At 31.1% G+C, this 21,557-nt stretch overlaps 1 protein-coding gene across 1 annotated transcript in view; it reads right to left on the bottom strand.

The window, feature by feature from the left end:
* The window catches only part of LOC108904228, a 53,479-nt gene that overhangs the window by 27,356 nt on the left and 4,566 nt on the right, over positions 1-21,557 (bottom strand). The window contains exons 3-5 of the mRNA XM_023455352.1: positions 17,762-17,922; positions 12,876-13,091; positions 12,078-12,285 (exon numbers count right to left, since the gene is read on the bottom strand). Of these exons, the coding sequence (XP_023311120.1) occupies positions 12,078-12,285; positions 12,876-13,091; positions 17,762-17,922 (585 nt within the window). The remainder of the gene's footprint in view (positions 1-12,077; positions 12,286-12,875; positions 13,092-17,761; positions 17,923-21,557) is intronic.

Below are 21,557 nucleotides of genomic sequence, written 5' to 3'. Positions count from 1 at the left end.
AGCTGTAACTTGTAGGGAAATGGTAGAGAGAATAAAAAAACGAAATTAAGGTTTCAGGTGTCTAGTTTTCGAATCTGGAGTTTAAAATTGTTTAGCGTCAGCAGTTTTTGAGTAATCATAAGAAAATCAACAAAAAAATGCAAATTTTTGCTTTTCTTTTAAAAGGCCTATGGATTTAATTTTTTTTTTTTGGTAATTGCACCATAAAGCTCTTTTAGATAATTTCTCTTCAATTTGAGCGGTTCCGGAGCCCTGCACGAGTTATCGTCGACCAAAGCAAAAAAATCATTTTTGATTTGGCAATTAATTACTCAGGAAATAATGGTCGTACAGAAAATCCAAACAGGGTTTTGAAAACTGCAAAGTATTCTCTACAAGTCGTAATTTTTTATTTTAGATATAAAAAAATTTCGAAGTGAAAATGTTGGTTAGAAGAAAGATAAAACATTACATAAATAGGGATATTTGAATAACTTGGCATAACTTTGCAAATGTTGAATAAACTAAGAATATTGACTGTAACTTTCCAACCTCAAAGTGTCCTACAGAAACCGTGATAATTTCAAAAGGCTGAGATTTGTTTCTCTTAGTGCCCGGAATGTTTAAATTTGACGTTTTTGCTAAAAATCAATGTAATAAGTAATTTTTCGCTTTTTATTCATTTTTTTTAAAGTTAAAATGTTTTTTAGCAATAGTCCATATTTTCTTCATCAAAAAACTTTCATTATTCTAAAAAAATAAAAAAAAAATTCTAAATTTTCACTAATTTAATTCAATTGTCGGCTCTGTTCCCGATTACCGATTCTAACCGGTCTCGCATATTAATGCACCGCGATCTCTGTAAAAGAGCCTGGATCAATTGATGGTAATTTTGATATTCCGGATAGTCTCGTCGTCATCGACGCCCGAACATGTCCTAAACATGCCCAATAGGGTTCAAGTCTGGACTCATAGGTGGGTGGTTGAAAGTTACCACGTTATTGGCGTGAAGAAAATTTCTCTAACGTTTTGCGGTATGAAGACGAGCATTATCCTGCATGAGAATGAAACGATTCCCCATGCTTGTACGCACGGACAGGACGTGTGGTTCAAGGATTTCGGTGATGTACCTTTCGGCAGTCGATGATGATTACCAACTGAGTTCTGGTATTAATGGATACACCTGCCCATCCCATAATTCATTCAACTGAACCGTCATTATTGATTTCGTTATGGATTCAGCCTTTCAAAAATCACTAAAAAAAAATTTGGAAATTCTTCTCTCTCTATCTCTTTTTTGCTAAGAGAAACAGGGCGAGTTTGCATGTGGCACCTTCCTCGCGAAACAAAGAGATTTTTGAAGAAATAAGAAAGCAGGCGTAAAGAGGAAAACGGACGTAAATTAAAAAAATTGCAAAGAAGCAAAATATCAGGAATAATGAAAGAAAAAGCCAAGCGCAAAGGATCCTAGATCCCTAGATCCTAGATGGTTGCTTGGGGAAATATTAAAAGAAAGTTACTGGGGACTTTCATTTTATTTCAATATTCGATTTTTTATTTGTTTCTTTACTTTTCGCCAGTCAGTTTTTTAATTCAATAATATGACAAGTATATTTAAATTATTGGTGACAGCAAATGAATAAGTACCTATTTTAATTAAAGTGGATACTAATTAAAATCAAATTTTAGGTCCACTGCTTACATTTTTATAAATCGAGAGCAGTTTTTTTGTAAAATGTTAAATTAAAAATCAGAAAATTCCAAATATTTCAAATAGTTGTAAATTTAACACTTACAGTCTATATTAAGAAACATGGATACATTGGTAATGGAAAAATACAGGATTGAAAAAGAAAATGCAAAATATAATTAAAAATGTGTAACAAATGTTTTCTATAAATACTGCGTACTGTATTTACAAAAATATAATCGTTCACACGACGTTTACTTGAAAAAAAAAAAGGAACCTATGGTTTGACCTCCATATATTATTTATAAAAATATGTACTGACATTAAGCAAATATTTAAATTCTTATTTTATTTCAAATACCCGTTATATATTGCGTTGTGAATTTCGATAGACAGACGCCAAAACATGGAAGAGGCTTTTGTTAGGGATTCTATAGAATAGAAGTGACTTTATTGTATTTTGCGCCTGACCTGAATACCACGCTTTTCAATAATAAATCTGTAATGAAGGGTTCGACAACTATATAGGGTAATAGGAAGAAACTATCTTTAATGTTTGTTACTGTTTATAATTTGGAATACGGTTATTTTTGGAATATTAAGACCTCGATCATATTTTTAGATATAAATGATATACTATTAGAAAAATGTGATGTACTCGTGTAATTATGTGTTTATGTATTTAATATAACAGCTGGAAGAATTTTTATTCTTTTTCTATATGAAAAAATAGAAGTCTGGCATTGAAGATTAATAGTAACCGAAGATGAACTGCTAGTCAATAATTACTTTCATGGTTAACGATAAATTTTCCTATTCATATATTTATGCAGTAGTAAACTAGTATTGTAAAAAAGATGTCAGAAGTATTTTCCCTGAAATATCGGTACTGAGAAACTTATTTATCGTTCAGTAAAGGTGTTTCATTTTCTTGGAAGGGAATGAAAAAATCGTATTTAATAAAATGATTGCTCAATCTAATCTAGTTGGTGTCATTAGTAAATTTTTATTTAATTGCATTTCTGAAACCGATGATGATTTTGAAATATAAGCTAAAAATATAGGGATTGATTCTACAGAACAATAATGGCACGAATTCTGCTGCCAATTTTCCAAAAGTTCAACATTAACATTCATATAATTAATATTGAATTCTCCATTTGAGGCTCATATTCGCAAAAACGGTTATGTTTCTAATTCAAGATATTCGTCATGGTTTAAGATATAGAGAAGGTGATGTATATGCGTATATAAATTTTAAATATTGTAGAGAAGATACTAATATTGTAATTAATGCTTCTTATAAGAATTTTACCCATATACAGGGTACGCTGAAATGGGAATAATTCTCGTATACAATTGACCATAACTTTTGAAATACCCTGTATAACATAATTAAACCCTATATTGGAAGCATGTTCTGTAATTGGGTGTAAACTTGTAGAACAGTGTATTTGCAAATAAATAAATAAATCGATTTACGTAAGTAACTCCAAAATTATTTTTTTAAATTAATATTTTGCATTTTCTTTTTAGTTAAGCATTTTTTTTATTGATCAAAACTTTTTTTTCAGTTTTTCAAAATATTAATCAACTAGTATTAAAGATACTATTTGTTTCTTCGTAATTCACCTTTTAGTTTTGAGTGTGTTAAAGTGACATATCTAAAACCAAATGAAATATTGCATAACAGTTTTTTTATTGATACGGGTGACATTTACTTATAAATTGTCGACTTACAATTTCGCATTAACACTGTCATAAAACTCAAGCTTTTTAATAACTGCTTTTTGCACAGTATTATTAATCATACAGGTAAACGCTGTGGGTAGCACTTATTATAATTTGTTTCAGATACACTTCATGAAAAATACTCCCTGTAGAATATTACATACTGCAACCAATGTATTTGTCTTATAACTTTTCATTTTTCCAAATATATTCTACTTAATTTGGAAAAACCCTGTCTCCAGTTACCTATTTCCCATTTCTGTTAAATTATATCTAAATTCAGCAACTAGATAAAAAATGTATGACTATTTAATAAATTTAGAACGTAATTGTAAGCCATATATATTTCATTGGTATCACTTTCCCATAATTTGATATCTGTTTCATATTTAATTAGTGAAGGGTTCAGTGAAAAGGTTATAGGTACAAAAGAGGGTAAAATTCGTCTAATATAATGATGAGAAAGTCGTATGTATTTGTAAGTAAATGTATAACTAAAAATGGACTTACAGTTGTATTTTATTTTGATAATGTAGAATATCGACTAATTTATATATTTTTATTTTCTAAAGAACACTTACAGATATTAACAAAGCAAATGTCCTTATGGAATATTTTATAATATTTCACTGAATATATCTAATAACTGGACATCAGAAACTTTGTGCCGACAATCAAATAAATAAACGGTAGTAATCTATATTATGTTAGTAAGCGGCAATATGCGTTATAAGAAAAAGGATAGTTCTATAGTCAAATTATGTACCGCTCTATGCTCACGATATACAATGCTACTGACTGCAATAAAAATACTCAACCAAGCAAATTGTCAAACTCGCATACATGCACAAAAGAGAATGAAACGCCACTGGCACGCCAGGCCAACATTTCAGGCATTAAAGTGCCGCTAGATACGTATCGAATAAATTGATCGATGCGGAGCTTCAAATTAGAGGCAGACATGTTATTGTACAATAAATCAATTTTTTAATTTTTTTTTTTAGACTTTAGACTTTAAAGAGTGCGGTAACTATTGTCTATTCTATTTAAAAATGTACTTTAATGAATACATTAACTGAAAACTTTACTGTAAAATTTAATAACTATAATTGTTGATAACAAATTCTATAAAAACTTTTACACGCAAACCCCTATGGGAGAAAATAATGACAAGATTGAAGATAAATGCATGGGATGAAATGTAGTTGTATTAAAAGCTGATATTTCTTTAACTAATACATACGTTACAGTTTTTTTGTTACAATAATACCATCTTTTTCAAATTAAAATTTCCAAACTCATTGGGCGAATAAAATATTATAGGTTTTTTATTTATACAATGTCAAAATTACATACAGGGTGTTCAAAAAGTTTGGAACTCCCCTCTATCTCAGAAAATACTGCTCAAACAAAAAAATGATAGGACAAAAGTTGCAGGGTTTTGAGGGAGCAATCCAACGGTGACCTTGACCATGACCTTGAAGGTCATTTAGGGGTCAAGTTGAAAATTTTAAATGGAACCCTATACTTTTGACCCCGGAAATGGTAAGAGCGGAAAATTTTACGTTCGAATGTGACCTTGACCATGACCTTCAAGGTCATTTAGAGGTCAACCTGAAAATTTTAAATGGAATCGCATATTTTTTACCCCGGAACGGATCTAATATATTAGACTAAAAATGTGAATCAAAAAGATTTCAAATTGACGACCTCCAAGTTACAGTCAAGGTCACCGTTTGATTGCTCACTTTTAACCCTAACATCTCGGTAATTTTTGATAAGAACCTTCGGAGACAAGCTGTTGGAGATGCTGTGACCATTTCCAAATTTGTTAATTTGGTTAATAAAGGTTAACTAATGTTTGAACTTTAAACACAAATAATAACACAGCCAGTGCCACAAAATACGTACCTGGTCCGAAAGACCAGACCATGATATCTATATGTTTTTGGAGTCGCTGAATCTGAGGTCCGTTTAATCCTATCACGTCAGGTCAAGGTCAATCCAAGGTCATATCGCGAAAAAGAATTAATGCAAAAAATTTGACCATTTTTATACGTTTTCGGGGTCGCTGATTTCGAATCCTGTTAGATTTTCAAAATTCTAGATGGCGAATCCAATATGGTGGACCGAATATTAAATATTTTAAAATATTGAAAAATAAAAAATATTGTCGAAACCTACATAATAATTTTAAGTAAAAAGTATGTCTCTATTAATTTTTCAATTAGTAGCATATTTTCTGAGAAAATAATTCGTGAATATTGGAATATTTTAATCTATTTGTTTGTTTTATGCTTGCAACGAATGCAGATATTAGAGATGTTTTAAAATCTTATGAGCTTTGACCTTCATACGCGCAGAAACATAATTCCGACCGTCGCCTAAATTATTCTACGTCCTAAAAACATTACACCTATTATTCACAGTCTCTCTCGAGCTCTAGCGTAAACAAGCCTTTGATCCGATTACAAATATCATAATAAAATGCCCTATTCTTTATTATTTTAATTTAAACAATAAAAATATATATAACGAACGTTCGCCAGTTGACTTTATTGATGCCCGAGCGCCTTAGTTCATTTCTAGTTGTAATGAGGCACGTGGTCTAATTCTGAGTCAATGTTTTCACAACGTGCTTATTAGAAGAATTATGGGGATACGCCACGCCTTTCGCGCATTTCGTGGCTCATGAGATATTAAAAGATCTCTACAACATATGTTTATGGTTAAAGGAGTTTTTGGAGTTATTGATTCCAAATTCGATGTCTTTTTAACTTTATCACGTCAGTGTCAAGGACATTTCAAAGTAAATCGAGAAAAACCGTGTGAGCGTAGAAAGATATGATCCTTCAAAGATCAAACAGAATAAATTAATAAAGATTAAAAATTGTCTGCTTAAAAACATGTTTTTTGACTACATAACCTTTTTTTTAGTAAAATGAATGAAGATTAGAAATGTTATGTCTCTTAGTTTTCCTGATTGCAAAGTTGACTCATTTATTTTAACAGCTGGTAGAACTCTTAAAAAGAAGTCAATTTACCAAAAATCGTTTATATAAAAGTTGTCAAATAAAGCAATTATTAACAGTTATTTTAAAAAATTGAAATTTAAATACTTTCTAATACAAACCTGATTTATTGTCATATTCGACCATTCCGTTGTAAAAACATAAATTAGTTTGTTTACTACTGACACTAGTATATCTTTTTTTGTAGTCGCACGGTACTCAATACAGTGCAACTACAAAAAAAAAGACGTACCCAGTACCAGTATTAAACAAACAATTTATGTTTTTACAACGGAGTGGTCAAAAATGACAATAAATCAGGTTTGTATTATAGTTTTTAAATTTCAATTTTTTAAAATAATTGTTAAAAATTGCTTTATTTGACCCCTTTTATATAAACGATTTTTGGTAAATTGACTTTTTTATGAGTTCTACCAGCTGTTAAAGTAAATGACTCAACTTTGAGAACACCCTGTATAAGCATCATGGTCTGGTCTTTCTGACCGCAGGTTTTTTTTTGTGGCGCTGTCTAATTATAGTTATAGCAACTATCATTTTTATTTATCAGGCTACTTTGAAATACCTTTGTAACTTCTAAACAAAAACGAATCGGATCTGTGTTCATATAAGAAGAAATGTTTGAAATTAACCCAGCTGCCATCTGTCAAAGTTTGTCATAGAGCTTGTACGTGCAATGTAAAAATTTTAATTCGACAAGAAATTTGGAATTAATTTGAAAGTGGTTTGAATGTTTTAAGATTTAATCTATAAACTGAGAATTCTTTTGAATTCGTCGAACTTCATGGCGTTGCACTGTAATCAATCGCATCAGTTCTTGAAATATTAAAAAATCGCAGACACATGTAAACGGTAAAAGGCAACAAATAAAAAATTAATAGTGGGCTGGCAGCGGGAGCAAGTGCCACGTTATCGGGGGTAACGACTTCCTAGACACGAGAACAGGGACACAACTAACAACCACATTTAACTAAATTATTACAAAATGCGGGTTGATTTTACGTCCGATAACCGGAAGCGATTATTAAACTTTTATTTCCTGAGTGAATCGATCGCCTTATCTCTTATTAAATAGTTTTAAAACCGCCGATTCTGACGCCTCCAGGTCTTAATCTGCAATTTGTCATACGATGCGTGCTCCGGGCAAGCGACGATAAATGATAATCGCATTTAAATTTATGGTTTGAAGTCTGCGTTGTCCTTTACGAGGAATAAAGTGCACTGGCGTGCATAAAGCCACATCAGAAAAAGTATGTTATTAGCGCGGGACCTTTTTGCAAATGTCAGTTATTATTTTTATTTATTTGTATGATAAAATATCAGAAAGGCAAAGTTTTAATTGGAATATAAGTTCGTATACGAACTCCATGTCGTAAGTTCAGAAGAGTTTAAAGTTAGTTTAGAAAAACTATACCTGTTCAAATATCGCTGAATATGATTGGCGTTGGCGGCCCAATAACCCATGCACACACAAAGAAGTCCAAATCCAAGAGACCCCAGACCCACATATTATTTCCGAAGGAATCCCATGCGCTGAACACGAAAGTGAAATTTTTTGGTGAAAACGCCCAAATATGGGTCAAAACTAATTTTGTCCTAAATGTTGTCCAAATTTTTCAGAAAATCCATTATATAGATCCCTATCTGGGTTGTTGTCGTGGGAACAACACGGTTAATTAAGGGCAGTTCTACCATTACTAACCTTGTCCAAAAAAACTGAGTTTATTAGCAAGAAACTAGTAGATGTTATCTATACCGACTTCACTAAAGCTTTTGACATACTCGACCACGACCCCTTGCTCTACAAACTAGATAGGTTTGGTGTGTCCGAATCACTTTTGCAATTTTTTGCATTGTATTTACAAAATAGGTATCAGTTTGTTCAGCATCGTGGTTTTAAATCGCACAAGTTTCATTAAATATTTGGCGTGCCTCAAGGATCTATACTCGGACCCTTACTATTTGTTCTTTTAATATAAGATTTAAAAGCAACGAAAGGTGTCCAGTTGCAAATTGAACTGACCCTTGCACTATGTCCATCTCGCTCTCTCTCTCTCTGTATAAACTGGTGAACTGATGACAATGTTCCCGATTCTTCTACTGGTGATTTAATTCTAATGCATTCAGCATATGTAAAGAATATTTAAACCCCGGAAACTCGGTGAATCGGGGCCAGTCCGGAGCCACCATGAGAGCCAGTTGATGGCCAGGAGCCTCCACTTGATAAGAAACCCCTTGGAGTGTAAGTATGTGTATTTTATAATAAACTGTAAAAATTGATTGATTTGTGTGTTTTTCCCTCTAAGCAGCCAAGCGAGTAGCCCGAAGTAATAATAATATCTTTTTTTACCAATTATTTTTAGTATTTTAAACGGGAGATGTGACATATTTGGTCAGGGTTTTCCGCATTATCTATTACTTGAGCGTTTCAATGTTCATGTCCTTGCTAAAATAAGATCTGTTTTTCAATTAATGTTTTGTGTAAAGTTCTACATAACATTTTGGACTGCTTTACTTATATAGTCACATCTCTTATAGTTTGTTGCCTTTTTATCTTGTTCATTATATTTGTGTTATTTGTAAGTTTGTACAATTTTTTTTCTCTATTTTTTCGTAATTAATTTTTCTCTCTTTTATTATTTTTACATTTTATTACTAGACTTAGCATATCCTGTTATTGGGCATCGCTTGTTGGATGTGTATTTTAAATAAAAAAAAATAGTGGATTTCCGGGAGAAAATATCGAAGTCATGGATGAATTTTACTAATTATCTCGTGTTTAGCGCCTCAAAATACTACAGAAATAGGTATTTGGACAAAATTTAGGAAAAAATCTGTTTTGACCCATATTTGGGCGTTTTCACTCAAAAATTTCTTTTCTCTGAAATTCAGCGCATCGAATTCCTTCGGAAATGACATGTAGGTCTCTTGGGTTTGGACTTTTTTTTGTGTACGTGTAATTTATCTCATTAGCTAAAAAATTTGGACAGCACTGAATATTTTGGAATTCGGACAAATGCATTTAATTCCTAAAGCTGTTTTTAAGAAAAAACATGTTCGACTTTATTTGAAAAACGAGCTATTTTATTATTTTTAATTCAAAATAAGCTTATAAACTATTAAATATATCTACAATAACTGAAACATTAAGAAACAATGTACGTATATGAAAAAAAAGGAATTTTAAATACAGTGCAATAGTAAAAAGAAAAAAAATCGTTGCCTCAAAATTTTTTAATTGTGCGAGGTAAAAATCAGAAAAATGTAAAACTTCTACCCTAGCAGTTTTTTTGGTTGTTTTACAGTTACACTATATTTAAAATTATGTTTCGAAAAAAAAATTGTTTTTGGGAAATCAATAATTTTAGAGTTGTTTTAATTTTGTGTCAATTAAAAAAAAAATATACGTAATTTTAAAGTGATTCGTTTTGTCAAATAAAGTGTAATATTTTTTTTCTTAAAAATAACAAGCCACTTACCCAATTTCAAAAACACTCAGTGACGTCGTCGTGGGGTAATCAATGGCATTGTCTATCAGTTGCCTGTCAGTATTTCCGCCACTGTTTGACAGTTCAATCAATTTCTACCTTCAGTGGGGTGTTTTCTAAGTTTTTAAGTATATCACAAAATGACTAGCATACACAAGCTTAATAGTTTGAATCTGCTATAATAATATTTATTTGCGAATTAAAAATAACGCGTAAAACTATGGCAAGTAATTTCAGATAATTATTAATTATGGGTTTATAAGTTGAAAAAGTTATTTTGGCAAATATGGTCGGGCTTACAAAATGTTAATTAAGTTGTCAAAATTTTCAAATAATATGGTTTAAATTGCTATTTTCGGTGTATAACTTACTTTTATTTGGTTTTCTCTCATTTCCTTCAATGATTATCTCTTATAGAAATCGCGAAATCATTAGACATTTCGAAAATTAAAATAAGAAGAACATGTCTGTTCTAAATTATCCAATTGCTTCACCAAAATATATATTTTTAAGAAATGAGTATTTGCATTTTCTTTGCAGTTGGGTTGTAAACAGATGTTAATTAAATAATTTATTTTTTAAAAACCAATGTTTTTAAAACTGTACCCAACTCATTAAGTCTTTTTAGTCTAAAATGACCTCTTGAAATTATGACGACATTCTAAGAAAACACATCGTAGAACAGTATTACTTAGTTAACAAAATAAAGCATGGAAAACATTGTTGCTATTTCTAAAAATCCAACAATTAAGAAAAATTATAATTAGAGTTCGAATTAACGAATAAATAAATAAACAGGTAGGTATAAATAAAAATAAATAAATTTGCCTATTTTATGAGCAAAAGGTCGTTTTTTACATCTTGGCGCGTGCGACATTATTAGAATATTAAAACACGTATACACGAAGCAAACGCGAAACCACTAACTGCCGTTATTACCGGTTTTGTATGGTGCGCTGTAGCCAAAGGCCGACGCGACGGCTATGATCATCCGACCGAGTCCCGAACTATAATTATAATACATGCAATATTATTAAAAGCGAGGTGAAAAAATACTGGGTAACAAGACTAATACATTTTTATTATTTCAGGTTAATGTTTCTGAGGTTGATGGATATTTTTTATAGATTTATCTGATCAAACAATTTAACGACTTGTCTCCGTGAAAATTACCATAAAACATATAAACTGCCGTTAAATGTAATAAATTTAAGCACGAACCACAAAATGGTAATGCGAAAGAAACAAATAGAAGAATGAAGTTGTTAAGTAGAAAAATTCACGGCCACGTAAAATACCAAAGATAAAATTTTATAAGTAACAGTATGTCTTTATTCAAAAAATAAATCAGAACTATACTTAAAAAAAGCAAATATGATTTAAAAATACTTTAAAGAACAGATTACTTTGTACGTCTTCTTAATTAAAACCTTTTCATTATTTTTTTTTAATGAAGCAAATATATAATGATTCCTCCTTCCTTATTAGTTAATCGTATTATTAAAGTAATTGACTTCATTCTGGGATCTAGATTAATGTTTGTCACATCTGTAACCATTAATGTCAAACATGGGACTACATAAGAAATGAAGGCAGTAAAAACAGACAAAATTGAATTCGAAAAACAAATAAGCTATTGTAGTTGTCGATAATCGACCTAAATATCTTTGTCGAGGTGGTGATAAAACGTGAACTTTCTGGTAAAGTAATATTTTTCCCTGTCAACTTGTTACTTCCTGGTAATTGACACAGTTATAATAATTCTAATAGAGTCGTGTAAATTTTAGTTTCTCTTTATGTCCTTGTTTTTCTAATCATATATCAGAATAATGTAGACAATAGGGATAATAGATTATTGAAAAAAAATTGTTTTAATTAATTTTCCTATTATCTAAGTCGAAAATTTATAGTTCATATAGAAAAATCTCCCTTTTTGATGTTCCATGGCCCCTAGGAGTTGTGGTATGTTGTTTCAGATAGCTGTTGTTTTAAAAAAGAAACAAATAAAGCTTTTCCACGTCGAGGGAAATATCTTTTAGTTTTATCATAATACCAACAAATATATTTTTTACTCCAAATAAGTGACTTTTTAGACTCTAATAACTAATTCTTTTTGCAATAACTATGTGCACTTAGCTAGGCTTCAAAGTATATACTTACTGTCACTGGTAACTACGCTTTTTCTAGCTTTCGGCGTCGGCTTTTCTCCATTGGGTAATTCCAATTCTTGCTTATGGTCCATGTAGTATTTGGCAGAATGCTGGTGGACGTCTAGCGATGAGGGATCTGCACCAGCGTTCGTTAAAAGTTTTTGGGCGTTTTGAGGGTCCCTGCACATAGGCGTGTAGTGATATGCCGTTCGACCTTCCTAAATATTAAAAAAATGTGTATAACTATATTTGTTTTACCTGCCTACAATTATTCAGCAGTAAATTTAGTACAGCTATTATTGCGTTAACTACTATCAGGGAGACATAACTGACGACACCTAGCGTTAATGCCAAAAAGCTAATAATAAAAGTGGTAATATCTAGTTAAAAAATAAAAGTAATCAACTAATTTATGACTAACTAAATATAATTTTCGGTTTTAGTGGCCAATAAGTCGGTAGTTCAAGACGTATGTATTTTTGTTCGAAATCTCCCTTATAAAGTGGACTACACGAACGATTGCATGAATGAACCGCTGCGCTGCAATGGTATTTTATCTTTGTGCCACCCATTTCCATAAGCGAAATTATGAACACCTTGACCCCTTATTTCACCGAGTCAGTGCCAAGAAAGTAATTTCCAGTTTTCGTTAGATTTGAATAGAGATTGGTTTCTAATCTTGGTTAAAGTGTGATATTATTCAATTTAACACTTTCAGAAATAACGTCGGGAAAGTCAGTCAATTTTAACATACATATTTATGTATACAAATTCTGATCCGATTTACTAATTCTAACAATAAACCTACCGCGTCTCTTAACGATATAATGTGTGGGAATTTGTCAATCAACCATCTGGATATGTCCTTCAGGTCGTAATAGACCGCTTTGTGTAGAAGTCCCACTCCTGATTCGTCCTTGGCAAGGACTAATCGTTTCTTCTTATCCGGTTCCTCTTCTAAAAGCGATTGCAGTTCTTCTAGTCGTCCGCTGTTCACTGCGTCGTGCAGGAGGGAGATTTTCGACTAAAATATAAAAAAAAATGTTTAATAAAATTTTTGGTTAATATATTACTGGAAAAGTTGCGTATGTGAGAATATCGAGTTCACATTTTGAATAATCTGAATTGTTATTACATTACGTAGATAACCATGTTACATGGACTATTACCGAATAATTTTATGAAGTTGCCTATAAAAACGACAAAAGTATGATATAAAATACACGAAGTTTGTTAAAAATAAGTGTACTTATAATGTTAATTTGTGATCAAGCCAAAAGTTGAACGAATTAATTACCGTTTCTAGTGTATTCTAATGTGTCTTTTTTAAAAAAAAATACATTACTCTTTACGAAATTTTAGTAGTAAAAAAAAACAATAATTGATATGAACAAGATGAAGCTTTCAAAAGGTACTTTCTTCCTAATTATCGTGATGGATTACCAACTTGTTCAACGTAACCATATAAAAGCCAAGTTAATTTTAAATTCAGATAGATTTGGAATGTTTTGTAGTACATTATACACTATTTGACATTTACTAAAATCAATAAGCATTAATATTTAAAAAGCCACGAGCGTAAGACATGCATTTTGTTTGTTGATATTAATAAAATACACGTATATACTTACCCATACGTTCAAATTCCAGTGATAGAATCAGGGAAAACATTTACTATTCTTTTTAGAATCAGATATTGTAAACATTATGCTTAAATTGTTTTTCGCAGAATTTTAATGACACTAAAATTATCAATAATAAATATGATGTACGTTATGTGCACTCATCATTACGCAAAAATGTTATATTCCGCTGTAATTTCGATTTGAAATTCTTGGAACACCGTATACTCTATTTTTCTTCACGAAGAAGATTAATTTTATCGCTGTTTTCTTAACGTAGCATTAAGTCAATAAACTTTAAGGAGATATTCCTCATAAAAAAAATAAGAAAAAAATCAACTATAAATTTTTTTCCAGAGACGCTTCATTTTCGAAATATAGGGCGTCTTAAAAAAAATTCGCATTTTTTAAATAACTTCTAAATGAAGAAGGCTATTTAAGCCAAATTTGGCATGACGTATCTTCTTATAAGATACCATTTTTCCGTAGAAGTAGAAGTCTCGCAAGCAACTAGTGGCGGAGTTATGGGGACTCAGACTCATTAAAGTATAAAAAAAATTAATACGGCCCTACTGAAAATCAAAAATGATGCTATTTTTAGATAGAACAGTTTGTTATTGACAAAAAGTGTACATTCACTTTTTTCCTAACTCTTCCTAATTATCTCTTATAGTTTCATGGCAAAATAGATTTTTCGGAAGGGTGCTTCTGGATTCTGTCGATAAACTTTAAAATGAACCTCAACAAAAATTTTCGAGTAGGCTGCTGTCAAGTAATGTTAATTTGACGTTTTAAATGTTATTTTGCGAATTGTTGCATAAATTATCCATTAGATAAAGCGTTCAAACTAATAATAGAAATAAGTTTAATAATGCCGTCCATATTTTCGAACAATGAATATGCTGATATGGTCTTTGTATATGGTTTTTGTGATGGAAATGCCACGGCAGCTCGCCGTGAATATGTAGTAAGATTTCCTCATCACAGACTACCAGCAAAGAAAACATTTTCAACGACATTCAGTTGTCTCAGACAAACTGGGTCTTTCGGTATTCCAACTCATGCTGATGGACATTTTGCCCCACTTCAGGATGAAGTAAGATCGAATACTATTTTAAACCATTTCGATGAAAATCCATTCACGAGTGTCAGAAGATCTAGCTATGAGCTAGGTATTTCGTCAAGTTCCATTTGTAGGACTCTTCGGGCTGATGGACTCCATGCGTACCATATCCAGTGTGTGCAACATTTATTGCCTCAGGACATACGATGAAGGCGCGTGTTTTGTGACTGGATGTTAAACCAAGCAGAGAATGATGATTAGTTTACGCAAAAAGTAATGTGGACAGATGAGGCAACATTTACTCGAAGGGGAATTTTAAACCAAAGGAACAACCATATTTGGTCCTACGAGAATCCACGGGCGGTAAGGGAACATAGTTTTCAGCATGAATTCCAATGTAACGTATGGTTGGGTGTGTTGGACAACACTATAGTTGGTCCCTACTTCCTTCCGCATCGGTTAAATGCTGACATGTTTACCGAGTTCCTTGAAAATGGTTTTCAAGATCTGTTAGATGTTCGGCTTAATACTCGAATGAACAGTTGGTTTCGATGGTTGTCCTGCCCATTTCGGTAGAGGTCCTAGGGAGTGGTTAAACATTAATTATCCTAGGAGATGGATTGGTCGTGGAGGACCTTCAGCGTGGCCCGCACGTTCACCGGACTTGACACCGATGGATTATTTCGTTTGGGGTGCTGTTAAACAAAAAGTCTACGAGGTGCCAGTTAATACTCTAGAAGATCTAAGACAGCGAATGGTCCAAGCGTGTCGAGAATTAACTCCAATTCAGTGTCGATCGGCCACTACCTCCATAATTAGAAGATGTCGTGTTTGTCTACAGTCTGGAGGCGCTCATTTTGAACAAAATATTTTTTAAATCATTTCATTTTTGATTCACTTTTCGCTTTGTCTAGGTATAATATTAATTGGTCATTTTTTCGTTGTTTCAATTTACAAATAAATTTTCATGTATTGTTTGCCATCTTATTTTATTTAAAACACAAGAAAATGAAGTGACTCTACCTGAAAGAATTTTAGGAGTATTGCAAGTGTCGCTTTACGACATAGTCACATTAGATGTTAGGTACTTAAATATTTCTATTGTTTTCATCATCATTTTTTTTTCTAAAAAAAACACCCTATATCTCAAAAACGAAGCATCTCCTAAATAATTTTAATACTATTGGTTAAACCCAAGAGAAGGGGAGACAAAAAAGATTATTTGACTCACACATACTCGAGACCAAGACCAATTTTAATAGGTACTATATTTTTTTAGGTTTTATGAGGAACGTCTTCCTAAAGTTTATCGACAGAATCCAGAAGCAAACTTCCGAAAAATCAATTCTGCCATGAAACTATAAGGGTTAGGAAAAAAGTGAATGTACACTTTTTGTCAATAACAAACTGTTCTATCTAAAAACAGTATCATTTTTTATTTTCAGTAGGGTGGTAACAATTTTTTTATAATTTAATGAGTCTGAGTCCCCATAACTCGCCACTGGTTGCTTGCGGGACTTCTACTTCTATAGAAAAATGGTATCTTATAAGAAGATGTGTCATACCAAATTTGACTTAAATAGCCTTCTTCATTTAGAAGTTATTTAAATAATTCAAATTTTAAAAAAAATCTTTAAGCCCTTATATTTCGAAAATGAAGCGTCTCTGGAAAAAAATTTATACTTGATTTTTTCTTATTTTTTTTTATGAGGAATATCTCCTTAAAGTTTGTCGACTTAATCCTGAAGTACCCTGTATACACCCCAACTTAAGTTTTTCTATTGGAACACCTGTACATTTTTACATAATCTGTTTCAATGAAATGATCAAACGAATATGCCATAAACATGTCTTTGACATTATCAGTTGTTAAAGCGATCAAATCTTCGTCTCATACATAATGTAAATGTAATATGTAAAAATATTCAGGGATCCATAAGAAAAAACAAAACTAACAGAATTAGTATCTATTTTTCCGAATTGCGAAGAACAACTGTTTTTTGTAAAAAGAAATTCATTTATTGCTGATGAAAAAAATGTGTGAATTTTCAATAGAACTTAACATTATCACGTAATGATTCTGTGATATAGTATTCCAATAAATTTTAATCAAAAATAAGTAAAAACTTTCTTTCAACTTGTAACCTTTACTAGTAGAAGGTTGAAAGGTCTAAATTATTAGAAACATTAATAAAATAATTATAAATTTATCTTAAGTGTCAAAAACTAATACAATATTTTGAAGAAAAGAATGTGAAAGAACAATTTTTTAATAGGTGCCCAAACATCATTTTACAAATGAAGATTCTTTGACAATATTATTGACAGAAGTTCATGTAGGTATATGAAATTTGGGCAAGCAAAACTCTTAAGACTTAAAAAAATGCACATGGTGTTTATTTGGTTCTGTGCAATAATTGCAATAATCAATATATTGGTACAACTGCTCAAAATTTAGAAAACAGGTTAAAAGACCTAAATATACTAAAAAAAATTCCACAGCACTAAAAAATCGAATTACAACAAAATGTTAATCTTTGACCTGCCTTTGTTGTTCTCGGGCTAGAGTCTGTGGTGATAGACTTCTGCTAGCGAATCCGTCCCCATAGAGCCTAACCCTAGAACAAGGGCAGATAAATGCTAAAGCTGAGGAAGTATGGTTTTTTAGAAAACTTTTTTCTCGAGGTATTTTTGATTCCTGGATAATCAGTTCAAAAAATTTTTTGTTAAAAGATCTTGAAACTAAAGACTTCAAGCTTCAAAACAGTTTTTTTTTTATCTCGACTCGACCATGTTTCCCTGAGATAGTCTTTTAAAAATCACTAAAAAAAATTATGAAATATTTTTGTTCCCTTAATTTTAGGGTAAGTATATGCCTAACAATAATGTTATTGACAACTACATCAATTTTTTTTGTCTAGCATTACAACCAAAGCAACGCACCTGTCGTGTGCAAGGAAATACCAATCCACACGGGCAACATTAAAGATAATTAACTATAATACCTACCATTAACGCCGGTATCGATTTCAAAAAAGTCCTTGTCTTGTAGTCTGCCGAGTACTCTCCTACGAGTTTTTTGCCTTGGCCTTCTAGCACGGCCTGTTCTAATTTGTCTATATCCCCGCTGTGTATCAGCTGCTTCACGTGTGCCGAACTTAATTGGAGCACTGGAATAATTCGATAGTAATCAATTAGGGGCGGTCCGCCCTTTTGTAACGCCACTGCAAGGGCGGAAGGTTACAAAAGAGGGCACAAAGGGTGGATAATTAAAAGCGCAACGCGTTCTTTGTGAAGACAATGCTTATGATTTGATTACAAACTCTTAACGTTTCTATTTATCTACACTGAGAAAAAAAAGTTTCGTTAATAGATTATTATTAATCGAGTAAATACAGGAAAGAGTTACAATTATTATAGCATTTTTTTAAATCTTATAAATATATCAATGTTTAAACCAAGTTTGGTGACACGGGAGTGAGAGTTGTCAATAGTAAAATAAATGACTGACTAGCGCTCGAACATTGAAGCGAAACAGCTGATTTCCTCAGTCGTCTTGAATTTTCCAGTTGGTTCGAAAATCAAAGTGCAGCGGATGCAAATTTTATTAATAAAGTGCTATGGAGGGATGTGCGAGTGTTTTTTAACCGTACTTAAAATTAAATGACATTATGACTGAATCACCCAGTATATTGAACCAAGTGAAATAAAGAATGTCCGAACTTTTTTCTTGATATAAAAAATTTATGTAGCGATGACACTTAATAATCGCACTGTATATAAAACAAATTTATCATATAATTAAGGACATAATGTAGATATAAAGTTATTTGGGAATTAAACAAATAATGAACATTTATCAAGCGAGTAGCTTGAGTTCATAGCATTTAAATAGTTTCATGTTAACATCAGAATGTGACATCGTAGTATTTATTCTTCTTTTAATAACAAAAATGCCATCACAAAATACTATGGAATGAGTTAACTCGAGAGGTAATGGTGGTCTTTAACCCGTGTTTATCGAATTTTATCAACTTAATAATAAGTATTATAAAAATATAACTTCACATTTTCTATCTTATTTTCATAAATGAACATTAATTATTCATCATTGAAATACCTAAAATAGTGTGTATGTCAATCTAGAAAAACTTTAATTATCAGAAAATAATAATTATTTATTTGTAAATAAAATCCAATATTATTCGTATGAATTCCATACGAAAAAATTAAGTTATTTTCTCAAAAATCTTGGTTAAAAAAAGAAGAAGACACGAAAACTTGCAACAAAATGGTTCAAGATTTTTTTTAGTGGGACTACATCAAAATCATTTCAAAAAGAGCAACTTTTTATATTTTTACTAAAATTAAAAGAAAGAGTACATTTTTATTAGTACAGAGTTGCTAAGCATTAAAACCTGTATTTCTTTGTCCATCTAACCTTTTCAGTATCTCGTATAGTTCCTGAAACGCCTGTAGTGATTATCAAATTTGGTTTATCCTGTATACAGGATGTTTCAGTCATAATGTCATTAATTTTAACCACGTATTCGGAAGGCCTAATAAAGACAAAATTGAAAAAAAAATTTCTCGACATTTTAAAAAATAAGCAAATTACCCCGTAACTCCCGTTAACTCGGCGCTCCACTTCGTAATAGGGAACGCGTCGCGCAATCAGGCGGAGTACACAGCAGTTGGATGTTGTAGCGAAACAGCTGATATCCTAGTCGTCGTCTCGTCTAGTTTTGCAATTGGTTTCAAAATCAAAGTGCAACAGATCTCAACTTTATAGACGAATCAGTGTGTTTTTAGCTGTATTTGTCTTTTTAAATAAGTAGGTACCATACAACTCTGAGAAGTAATAAGTTACACAATACGATATATGTACTACAAACTGTATAATTACCTACTGGAACATATGTAATATTAAAAACTTATGTTCAGTTATGAAACAGTGAAAACGTTAAGAATAGGTATTAAAGTTAGGTTAGTGACCGAACACTACGGTAAGTCAAGATTCACCCTCGATGTATAGATAGATAATGATTTTAAAATTTTTTTAATCGCATATTCGTATGCTACTCATTTTCCCTATCTCCTCTTAAAATTAATGACATCATGACTGAAATACCCTGTATAACGATTGTTTAAAAGTAGATCAAGTGCGAAAGTTATTGTATACGATGATTTATAGAAAAAATTGTCTGTATAGGTACTAAATAAGTGCAACCTAAATATACTTGTAAATTTTTAATTTAGAAGAAAATGGCACTAATACCTACATTTATTAAAAAATATGGTTATTTATTTAACAAATTCTAATAGCTTTCATTTATTCTGGTTAAAATTTCAAATTCTTTATCAGAATAAAGACATATTAACAAAATTAAAAAAATATCAGTTTTTATTTGTTTTTAATTTTTCCCATGGTACTTTTATTTTTAACTTGAGCCCGTTAGATATTTTTTAACTTCATCAATATTATTATTAGAACAAATATTAATTATCAGAATAAAGTTGTTACTACATATTTGCTTATTTTCTACAGTATTATTAATTAACGCTGTTAGAATCTAAAAAAATTAATTGATTTTTTATATTAGGTACATATTTGAATAGTGTCATTTACTCCTAAATAAAAATCCCCTTGTATATCTAGATTACGTTTATTTACACTAAAAAAAAAGTTTCTTCTAAAATCATAAATAAAAACATTTTCAATTCGGTGCAAATTATGTACTGCATGTTTTTTTAATAATCATACTTTATTAAATTTAATGTTGGAAGTATTGATAAAAAAATTAAAAGATAGGGATGACTGAAAAATACAAATAATATACAGGGTGATCCGTTAACGATACGGAGCGACTGTATATAGGAAACTAGACATGCTAACGACGACTCATTTTAAAGAACTATTAATAAAATTTATTTTTATGGTATGGGAATAAAAATATTATTTTCCTGCGCAATGATTTCTAATTGTCTCCGTTTACTACAAAAAAAAATAAATGAAACGATCTGGGTTTTTTTCATAGCTTGATAATAGATTATTTATTAAGGAAAACAAATACACAAACCGGAGGTCGATATCTTTTTCGTTTTCAAGTTATTGCTAGAATAGTGAAGTTGTGCTAGAACATCCTCCTTTATTTTTAGTTCTCTAAATAACATTGGCATAGTCCAAGCCAAAATTAAATTGTAAAACTGTACCAAAAAAGTACTTGTTATATTTTGCAATGTTTAATTTTTTTATTAATTCCAAATATCCCAGTATTCATCAAGATTATTGTTTCCATAACGAGGCAGGCTATGTCCTATGAAAATAGACAAATGAAAAATTATGTCAAACGTTATGTGACAGCAAGAATTAGTGTAATTTGTGTGAGAAAAGTACTTTAAATCAATTTCTATTGGCCGTATTTGTTAATAGATTTTTTACCAATAATCGTAACACGTCTAGTGGTAGTATCCACCCTGTTGGCTTTAAAATAAAGTTTGTTAAAACTAAAATAAATTTAAAGGTCATTTTAGTTTATTATGAAACTGACTCTTAATAAACGAACCTTATTTTAATTTGTTTGATTAATATTGGCGCATTCGCCATAATTTGAAAAAGCAGAGAGTATGGCATCTTTATTGTAATTTAAAAATTAAAAACACTTACATATAAATGTCTTTACCTATTTCTTGTAACAAACAAAATATAAGAGCACTAGATATCGATATCTAATAAATTTAAGTACTAATTTACTTCACCGTTGACGAATGGACTTACTGTCGAAGGACCGACCGTAATTAGAAC

This window comes from Anoplophora glabripennis, unplaced genomic scaffold (assembly GCF_000390285.2).
Source record: "Anoplophora glabripennis isolate ALB-LARVAE unplaced genomic scaffold, Agla_2.0 scaffold46, whole genome shotgun sequence".
Classification (NCBI taxonomy): domain Eukaryota; kingdom Metazoa; phylum Arthropoda; class Insecta; order Coleoptera; family Cerambycidae; genus Anoplophora; species Anoplophora glabripennis.
The sequence above is the reverse complement of the archived record's forward strand: the minus strand, read 5'-3'. Positions and strand labels throughout refer to the sequence as shown.